At 38.2% G+C, this 10,091-nt stretch overlaps 2 protein-coding genes across 7 annotated transcripts in view; one reads left to right on the top strand and one right to left on the bottom strand.

The window, feature by feature from the left end:
* The first annotated feature begins 1,857 nt into the window (after window positions 1-1,857).
* LOC308257034 (prolyl-tRNA synthetase associated domain-containing protein 1) lies at window positions 1,858-6,481 on the top strand. Its single transcript, XM_080685798.1, has 2 exons — window positions 1,858-2,258; window positions 3,587-6,481. Exons 1-2 carry the CDS (start codon window positions 2,124-2,126, stop codon window positions 4,019-4,021), a joined length of 570 nt encoding a protein of 189 aa, XP_080541924.1. The 5' UTR covers window positions 1,858-2,123; the 3' UTR covers window positions 4,022-6,481.
* CCDC88A (coiled-coil domain containing 88A) overlaps window positions 6,471-10,091 on the bottom strand; it is a gene marked incomplete at its 3' end in the record, with an annotated part of 112,318 nt that continues 108,697 nt past the window's right edge. For all 6 annotated transcript variants that reach the window (XM_080685786.1, XM_080685787.1, XM_080685789.1 and 3 more), the window contains one exon: window positions 6,471-9,631. The remainder of the gene's footprint in view (window positions 9,632-10,091) is intronic.

Here is a 10,091-nt window from a genome sequence, read left to right as displayed (position 1 = left end):
GAACATAATTTACATTGCTTAGGTACAATCAGCTTCCAATTATTCTTTCCTTGCTTACTTTCTAGTCACCATGATTGGATTTGGATATTTATTCTTCAAAGTCTTCAAATATTTAAGGACAATCACTTGGGATATGCCTTATCTTCCAAAGGGTGATCTTGCTATTGATTGCTTTCTACTTTCATTCTTAGAGGAAAAGCTAATGAAAAAAGTGAGCCCCACCAACCTTACATGCCAAATAAATTTTAATGAATTGAGTGTTCTTAATAAAAATTAGGTTGAATGTGAAAGCCATTAACATTTATACAGTAGCTAAATGAGCCAAGATATAAACAAAGCTAATTCACAAACGGGGAAATAAAAGAATAAACATGAAAAAAAGTTCCAGGTAAGCTGCTCTCCCTTGTCTGTGTTTTCTAAGCACTCAGTAATCTATAATAATAAAAGTGTAATATGCTAATTAGACCAGACAGCCGAAAGACCTTCCAGACATCCTTCTGGATGAAGCTGCAGTGGCGGGGGCCAAGGCAGAGGTGGTTAGGGGCAATCAGACAGGCAGGGGAGCGGTTAGGAGCAGTGGTCCTGGATTGCGAGAGGGTGCAGGCCAGGCTGAGGGACCCCGGAGTGCACGAATTCGTGTACCGGGCCTCTAGTGTAGTATGTTTGCTTTTGTTATTGACCTGAATTTAGGTGGCCATGAGTAGTAGGTAGCCTGTTGTTGGTTCATAATCAGAGATCAAATAATTAGATGAAACAAGAATTAGTAGGGAAACATGGCTCAGTAGTTTTTAGAAGTGGGTTAAACTGAAAAGTTTTATTATTTTTTAAAATATATTTTTATTGATTTCAGAGAGGCAGGGAGAGGGAGAGAGACAGAAACATCAATGATGAGGGAATCATTGAATGGATACCTCCTGCATGCTTGAGCCCACAACCCCGGCATGTGCCCTTGACTGGAATCGAACCCAGGACCCTTTATAGTCCACAGGCCAACGCTCTATTCACTGAGCCAAACAAGCCAGGGCAAGTTGAGAAGTTTTATCGTTGTTCTGTCTAAGGCCAATTCTGGGTGAAATTGTGAAGTCAGTTCTTGTGCAGTTACCACCAAGGCCTATGCAGGTGAGGACTCAGATGGATTCTTTGTTGTGTCTTCTGAAGGGGCTTCCTTTTCCAGGCTTTCAATTTGCACCCCAGAAATGACCTAAATTTATTCCCACTAGAGTTAAACGTCCCTAAGATTATCTGTGTTTATTTGGGATTTGAGGCTTAATCTATATTCATAAATGAAACCCTAACATGAAATTTCAGGCCTCATACAAGGGTTCAGTGAAAGTTTCTAAGGATAGAAGCCACCCCCACCAGAGGCAGGCAAACTGCTTCTGAAAAAGTTGAGTCCAGGTTGCCACAGCTAACTATTCACAGATGAATAATAACAAAAGTTAACTTTCAGAAAGGGTAAAGTGAAAATTATAATTAAAAAATTGAGAAGTCTTAAAAGGATAAGGATTGGCCCCCAACTCTCTCCCTGATGGTTCGCAAACTCAGGGAGTTTCCCTGGTGAAATCTGAAACCGGTCCCCCTACCCAGAGGACAAGCAGAAATCGAAGAGGCAGGCCGGTCCATATTGGAAGGTGACAGGTTTAATAAACAAGGGTACTTATTTAGGCGGCTTGTCTTGTGTGGCTGCAAGACAAGATCTCCATCCAGATAGTTTATACAGAGGCCATAACATGGTTCAGTAGCCTATACTGTCCAGATGGTCTCAACACATTACTCTTTCAAGGTTGCTTCCCTCAGGTGGCAACCTTTAACATCAAAACTATCATGTTCTTTCATCTTCACTCCGTGCAGGTGTTGAAAGGCTGCGTCCTGGGACCGCTTTCAGGAACGTGCAGGGAGGGGAGCACGAAGACGGAAGGCGCCGCCCACCTCCGGAAGGCGCCGCCCACCTCCGGAAGGCGCCGCCCACCTCCGGAAGGCGCCGCCCACCTCCGGAAGGCGCCGCCCACCTCCGGAAGGCGCCGCCCACCTCCGGAAGGCGCCGCCCACCTCCGGAAGGCGCCGGCACTGGGCTTCCAGAGGCGGCCCTATTTCCCTGTAGGCGCTCTCATCAACCTCCAGAGATGCCAGGCACTTCCTCCCCCACTGTCGCTCCCGCTGGCCACGACAGCAGCATGGCCGGTGCTGAGTTGCGGGCAGCGCTCGAGCAGAGGCTCGACGCCCTCGCCATCCGCACGGAGGTCGTGGAGCACCCGGAGGTGAGAAGCCCCGCCAGGACTGCCAGGACAGCGGGTGGGCGCTGCTGTAGCGTCTTTCGGGCTAGGCCGCAGAAGCCTCATGTGCCAGGGGTAATGTGTGTGCCGCAGAAACGTCCATTTTTGGCATTTCCCAGATTCTAGTACGGAAAGGACCCAACAGCATCAAAGGCCTCTGGATTTGGGATTATGATGTTATGTGAGAAAACTTTTCTCACATTTCATGTTGAGAACTAGTGCAACATATTGAGAACTTGTGCATTGAAACTGTTGAGACATTGCTCAGTTTGTCCACTTTATGTGTAAAGTCACCAAGCAGAAAACTGTCTCTGCAGTAGCTACGATGTATCAGGCATCATACACACCAGCAGGACACCAAGGTTAGAGTTTGGTATTTTTAACATGATTTAATGTATATGAAGATTTGCAAATATTTCACAGAACCAGTTGTAACTTGAGAGCTGCGGGTACATAACGTTTTTACCCAAAGCTTCAGTAACAGCTAATGGTAATAGCTAAATATGGTAATCTCCAAAGGGTAGAGAAGTCCATTAAAAGTCTTCTCAACTTTATAAATTTAACATCAAAACTATCATTTTCTCGGATCCTCTTCCCTCCCATATAGTCCACATACGCTCCTTTACCTGTGCATATTGCCAGCTTTCTGATGTTCTCTATTAGTCCAGGGTCTCATTCCCTGCCCTCGCCCTCACCCTCACTGTGGTTATGTACTTGTAAGAATGGAGGTTGTCACCTGATCTGGATGTAATGGGATGCTAAGGAATCTCTGCTGTTATAAACTTTCAATTTAAAGAAAAAGCTGAAACCGGTTTGGCTCAGTGGATAGAGCGTCGGCCTGCGGACTGAAAGGTCCCGGGTTCGATTCCGGTCAAGGGCATGTAACTTGGTTGCGGGCACATCCTCAGTGGGAGGTGTGCAGGAGGCAGCTGATCGATGTTTCTCTCTCATCGATGTTTCTGGCTCTCTATCCCTCTCCCTTCCTCTCTGTGAAATATCAATAAAATATATATAAAAAATAAAGAAAAAACAAAAAGTATTTTAAGAACGTGAGGGCTTGGTCAGTCAGCACACTGGAATAGAGAACTGACCTAAGATAAATTACTTGAGGTCCTGATATGAGGAATCGAGCTGGTAAAGACTTGTATTTCATAATGGGTGAAATCCAGAGCATTGCGTACTTCCTAACCTTGCTGTGTCTTTTTTCTAACGTTGCTGTTTTCACCCAGCAAGCAAAATACATTATAACTGTGTATGTATGCAGTGTGTGTATACATGCATTATTTTTAAATTTCTCATGTGACATTTTACAGGTGTTTACAGTTGAAGAAATGATGCCTCATGTCCAACATTTGAAAGGAGCACATAGTAAGAACTTATTTCTTAAAGACAAAAAGAAAAAAGGCTATTGGCTGGTGACAGTTCTTCATGATAGACAAGTTAATTTAAATGATCTTGCCAAGCAGTTAGGTGTCGGGAGTGGAAATCTGCGGTTTGCTGATGAAACAGCCATGCTAGAAAAGCTGAAAGTTGGCTCAGGCTGTGCCACTCCCTTGGCACTATTCTGTGATGATGGAGATGTGAAATTTGTTCTGGATTCTGCTTTTTTGGAAGGTGGACATGAAAAGGTATACTTTCATCCAATGACCAATGCTGCAACCATGGGGTTGAGCCCTGAAGACTTTCTTACATTTGTGAAGAAGACAGGACATGATCCCATAATACTGGATTTTGATAAAAACAACTAATTGGGCTAATGTTTAGTATACATTTACATCTGAAAGCTGTTTTTCTTATTTCTAATTTGTAAAAAGCATTAAAAGTAGTAAGAATATTTAGCACATTGGTTTGGTGACTAAAGTCATTTTAGGAGGCATATTTCATCTTAAAGCTGTTTTTAAAAAGATATATTGAGGTAGTGTTAGTCGGCTCAGATCCCTCTCCACTCCCCACCCTCCATTCCCCATGACTCATTACAGAAATGCCCTCAAAAATTAAGAATAAATTAACATCAAAACTAAGATTAACATATCTTTGTTATTTATTGTACTTGAAAAAACAGCATATATAAAATTATGCATATGATAGTGCACATATAGGGAAAAATTAAGAGGAATATAAGTATATTGTTGATAATGGTTCTCTTTGGGGAATGAGGATTAAGGAATAAAAACTCCCCAGCAAGATAATTAAAACAAACAGGACAAGAACTAAAAACTTCTGTTATTGGTTATTTATTTTTAAAAGTGTTTTTTCTTGCCCTACCTGGTTTGGCTCAGTGGATAGGGCATCAGCCTGTGGACTAAATGGCCCCTGATTCGATTCCAGTCAAGGGCACATGCCCGGATTGTGGGTTCTATCCCCAGTAGGGGGCGTGCAAGAGGTAGCAGATCAATGGTTCTCAACAATGATGTTTTTATGCCTCTCCCTCTCCCTCTCTGAAATCAATAAAAACATATTTTAAAAAATAGAAGTGGTTTTTCTTCAGTGAAAAAATAAGATAATTACCTTTTTATAAAAGTATATCTTTAGAAAAGTTTCATCTAGAAAAACACTCAAAATAGGGATGGAAAATGTTGTAATCATTATACCAGTGAAATTCTAAATCTCAGTAGCAGAATATACACAGGCCATTGGAAGGATTTATTTAGTCTTTGTTCAAAGGTTATAAATATGAATATGAATGAGTTTCTTCTGTCTTCTGGAATATATTGAATTTTACTCATCACCTTTCAGTTATGGCATATGAAAAGTATAAGATCCCAGGATTATATATTGTCAGTTGTCACATAGAAGGTAGTTAAAAAATAGAGTGAGGAAAATTGACATTTTTTCCACCTCACTTAAACAAAACCCTTCATCAGTTGAGGGTCTGGCATTGACTAGACTACAGAAATAGTCTACAGGTCTTGTCATGAGAATTCTAATTTTCCTCTAAGTTTGATCACTCAAAAAATAATTCCCACTTGGTAGAGATATTGTACTTAATTTATACTAATTTGTGTTACTGAAAGGCAAAGTACAAGTAAAAACGTGTCATTTATTGATATACCAGAGGCCCGGTGCACAGATTTGTGCACCGATGGAGTCCCTCGGCCTGGCCTGTACCCTCTCGCAATCTGGGACCCCTCAGGGGATATCAGAGAGCTGGTTTTGGCCCAATCCCTGCAGGCCAGGCTGAGGGACCCCACTGGTGCACAGTGCACCAGGCCTCTAGTATGCTTACAAGATCTTTGGTTAATCTCTTCCCGCCCTCCCCGCCTCCCTCTGAGATTCATCGGTCTGTTCCATGTTTCCATGCCTGTGTGTTGAGTGTCTGCCCCCTGGTGGTCAGTGCGCATCATAGCTAATGGTCGAATGGTCGCTTAGACTTTTCTATATATAGATGATTAGAAGCTATACATCTGTGATAGAATTTTTATAAAATATAGATTTAAGAGATGTGGAGTTAATAAGAAACACTTCATAAATAACCTTATCCTGATTTGCAATGTTAGTTTTTACCTACTGTATCTGTACTGTATCTCTAAGAGTAAGTTTTAGGTTGTTTTGCATATAAAATGAAGATTTAATGAATAGACCCAAAGACCTTCGATAAGTGGTCTAACTGCCCTTCCCCACCTCTGATAGAAACAGGTCCGGAAAGAATGACCTGCTCAAGGATACAAGGCTGGTTTGCCATCTCTAACATTCTGCTTCAATGGCTATGAATGAAAATGAGATACTGATTTGTACAATCTATTGTTTATTGATTTTTTTTTAGAGAGAGAAATATTGATTTGTTGTTCCACTCATTTATGCATTCATTGATTGGTTCTTGTGTGTGCCCTGTCCAGGGATAGAAGAGAACCATAACCAACAAAATGAGCACCCCAGCCAGGGCTGAACAATCTATTAATGTATGTAAACCTATTTTGGAATTGACAGCTGATACTCTTTTCTCTTTCTCCCAAAACCTCTAAAACCCATCCCAAAATGATTAGGACACAATCATCTAAATAAGGTTATGGGTTATGTGAAAATTGGTTTTCCAGGGCAAAGGGAAAGGGAAGAGTACTTGGTTAAATCATATTTTACAAATTTTAAATGATTACTAACCATTTGTTATAAAAATCACCTTTGCTTTATTTTTATATCAATTTGATAAGCAAATGTTAAGCCAACCTAATTTTAAAAAATAAAAACTAAAATAAAAAAGTGATGCTTTTAAAAAGATAAACAATGGTGTCATTATAAACTGGATTTCTGTGGCTGATATTAGGTACTGCCAAACATTTTGCTATTCAACTTCAAATCCCTCAGTAGCATTATTCTGAAAGGAAATGTTACAGCTTTTATATTATTTGATTTGGTATTTAATAACATTTATAAGTACAATGGCAAACATCAAAAGAGAAACCTTAGAAAAGAAAAAGACAATTTATAATCAGGTTTTGTTAAAGGGTGTTGTAAGTGCAACTTTATAAGCATTCCGTTTAAGGCATTTTCATTGTCCAAATATTTCAACATGTACATCAAGTTTGATATTATAAAATGGGCTCCTTTTGTATTATTCATTCAAGACTTAAAAAAAAAAATCTCAGGACTAAGTATAGCAAAAAAAAAAAAAAATCACCACTTTTCTCCTAAGTAACTTAAAATACAAGTCATTTAGCATACATTATTCCGCATTGTAATCCAGATTTGGTACAATATCTTTTTCACTTCCTGACATAAACTGTTAAGACAGTGCAGGCTGTAATATTTCATTTGTGAGGTGGCTGCAATTCTGTAATATGCACAGTGATTTTTAAGTAGGCTCTTACCATGCCTTGCATGAAAGGTGCTACATACAAACCTGTTTTGTGAACTCTTTGGTAACCACCAGTTCAAAAACTTGGACCAAAATTTCCACATGGCCAGATCTGAAGCACTTTATTGGAGTTCTAGGTCAAAACTCTTACCCTGTATATTAAATTCTTCAGTGTTTTTTTGAGGGTGGGGTCAGGTGGGGGGGGTTAGGTGTCGATTTAGAATAAAGCCAGATAATTAAAAGCATGTCAGGCTCCAGTAAAAAGGCCCCAGTTAGTTTCTAGTTGGCCACACTATAAGTTTGCTTCCAATGATACCTTTTGGAGAAAGTAAAATATTCATGTGGTTATTAGCTAGTCCTTTTTTGAATTGTTATGAAAAGGGGGATGAATATAATTGAGACTATTTCTACATTTGCAGTCTCAAGTGTTCCCTTGGTTGTTGCTTTAACTGGGCTTTCTCACAGTCAGCCTACTCAGATTCAGTACTTTATAGGCTGCCCTTAGCATTTTCTACTTGAAGGAATAATGTGCTGCTTAAGTGAGCAGTTCTCTATTTTAGGACATCAGTATCCTGGAGAGGTCAAGCTGTGATATCATTCACCCTCATTGGGCCACCTCCTACTCATTAATTTCAATTTTCAGTAAGTGTCCGGGGATGTGTCCTAGTTGTGCAAATTAGAAGCTAGTTAATATTTTAGCTAAAACATAATTTCTATATTTATTTTCCATTTATCCACCTAAAAATGAATTTACATTTTTTTACATGCAAGTGTCTCTAGACTGCCATGATGCCCATGATCAATTTGATACTTGAATCTAGGGAGTCATGATTGAGAGAGATCTTTCAAAGTCTAGAGAATACGTTTTAAATATGTCTGTTGTGTAATAACTATATTTTAGTAAGAATCCTTTGTATTTACATTACACAGCACCTTTCAGCCAAGACTTTAAAAGTGATTTAACTTTATAGCACTATTTGGTGGCAAAACCTAAGTTAAATAGTGGCTAAGTTAACCAAGTTTGCTAATTTCCATTTAGTTTCTGGTCAACTATACATTCTGTCTTTTCATTAATGGTCTTTCTGAAAGTAGACTCTTGATCACAACATAGCTACTGGCCTATCCCCTCCAAAAAAGATAAATATACATGAGAGAGAAAAAGGAGGAGGAGGGAGAAAAGGAAGAGAGAGGAAGGGAGGGAGAGAAAAACAACACATTTCTCATAACATCTAGGTTAGTGATAAACACACAGTTCACATAAACCACACACAGGAATATGAATTATTCCAAAAAGATTTTTAGAGCTGGTAATGAGAGCCTAAGAAGTACACTGTTAAAATTAAAAAGTCAGTATCTTCCTCACTTAAGATCTTTAAGATTATTCTGATATTTATGTTAAATAATGAATTTGCATTAACAGGTATCAATGCATTTTTTTGATTTTGTAAGAAAATAAAACTGTGATATAAAATTGGAACTACAAAAAGAACTGATGTTTCCCTGGGTTAAATTAACTAAATCTACTTTTTTGTGCTTCTTTCAAATGTTTAAGGTAACAAATGCATACAAATATTTCAAAAGTACCAATAATAGTTACCAACTTTAATGTAATATTATAAAGGACAAAACCAGAAAAATTCTTATTAAGTGATAACCTTAATAATAAGTGAGTTCCTGGCAAAATGCAGATCATAGTAAGTTATTTACATTATATTTGTCATAAGAAAACTTAAGCAACAGTCAGCTCTCAAGTTAAAAAAACAAACATACATAACCCAATACTAAGGAAGGGAAATGAGTTAAAATACAACAGCTTTATCTTGGGAATGCCATTTGCTGGAAAACCACCTTACTTAAAAGTTTCAGGAAAACACTCTTTACTTAACTTGGATCCACTTGTGAATGCTTAGTGTTGCTTATTGGGGAATATGGAAAGATTAATATCACTGTAAATTTTTTATAACTCCTATCTCATTATGGATTTTTCAGATTTATCGTATAAACTGAATTTCTTGTTCATTGCACCAAAATAATTGGCTTAAAAAAAATACCAACACATGCAGTCTGCTAACCAAATAAGACTCTGGCATGCCAAAACAAGGTTCTCTGTATCTTGATATATAGAACATTCCACAACATACTACAGCATTTTATTTAGATTACACAACTAAATATAAATCACTAGATTTTCGCTAATTCTTAGCAGAAGCATTAAGCAAACATGAATAAATTCATAAACAAATGATGAAAGAAGTAGGTTGTTCTTGGAGTACTTCTTGAAACCTCAAAACACTTGGTCCTTAGCGAGAGAACATCCTTTATTCAGTAGATCTTAATAGTACAATGTATAGTAAGTCCTAAAACCTTCTAAAAATTTTGGCAGTTGACTCCAGCAGTGCTCCTTGATTCAAGGAAGGAATGAAGGTTTGTGTTTCTTGCCTGCTCTAGTCACGCAGAATTGTATAAAGTCTCCTTAAAGATTTTAAAAAATGATTTCTATAGTTGGGTGTCTTGTTACTTCAGAAATAAAGGCTTCATACTGAGAAAATGAAGGACACTTTTCTCTCTGTATTTAGTTGAAAGGTAGAAAGAAGAAAGAAAATATAAGAAAAGCTTGAAGATAAGAGATATAAAATACAGAGCAGCCACTACAAGAACAGCATGCACCAGATATTTCTATAGGAATGAGAGTGACAGAAAGTCAGAGACATGTTTTCCTTAAGTGGCGTTTAGTTTACCCTCAATTACCAAGAACACTGTGGCAAAGTTGTATTCCTACCACAAAAAAGAAAAGACTTCACACTGAAACAGGAATTTCTAAAACATTACTCACTACTAAAATTAAATTTAAATTGAGGAAAAAATAATCCTTAAAGGTTTGCTTCCTGTGTGACAGGCAAAAAACAATGGCAATCAAATCATCTTGCTTTACTAGTAAATAGGACAGAAGTCATGAATTAAGCAAGCAATATTTACAACTGTTAATGCAATATGCACTTGTTCTTATACTTAATGCTGTTAGTTTG

This window comes from Plecotus auritus, assembly GCF_963455305.1.
Source record: "Plecotus auritus genome assembly, chromosome: 8".
NCBI classification, from domain to species: Eukaryota; Metazoa; Chordata; class Mammalia; order Chiroptera; family Vespertilionidae; genus Plecotus; species Plecotus auritus.
This window is presented reverse-complemented; position numbering and strand designations above follow the sequence as displayed.

Excerpts from the sequence above, each read along its gene's own strand:
- LOC308257034 (XM_080685798.1), top strand. The coding sequence starts at position 2,124 with ATGCCAGGCACTTCCTCCCCCACTGTCGCTCCCGCTGGCCACGACAGC. Across the intron at positions 2,259-3,586 it reads AGGTCGTGGAGCACCCGGAG|GTGTTTACAGTTGAAGAAAT; the intron begins GTGAGAAGCCCC and ends GACATTTTACAG.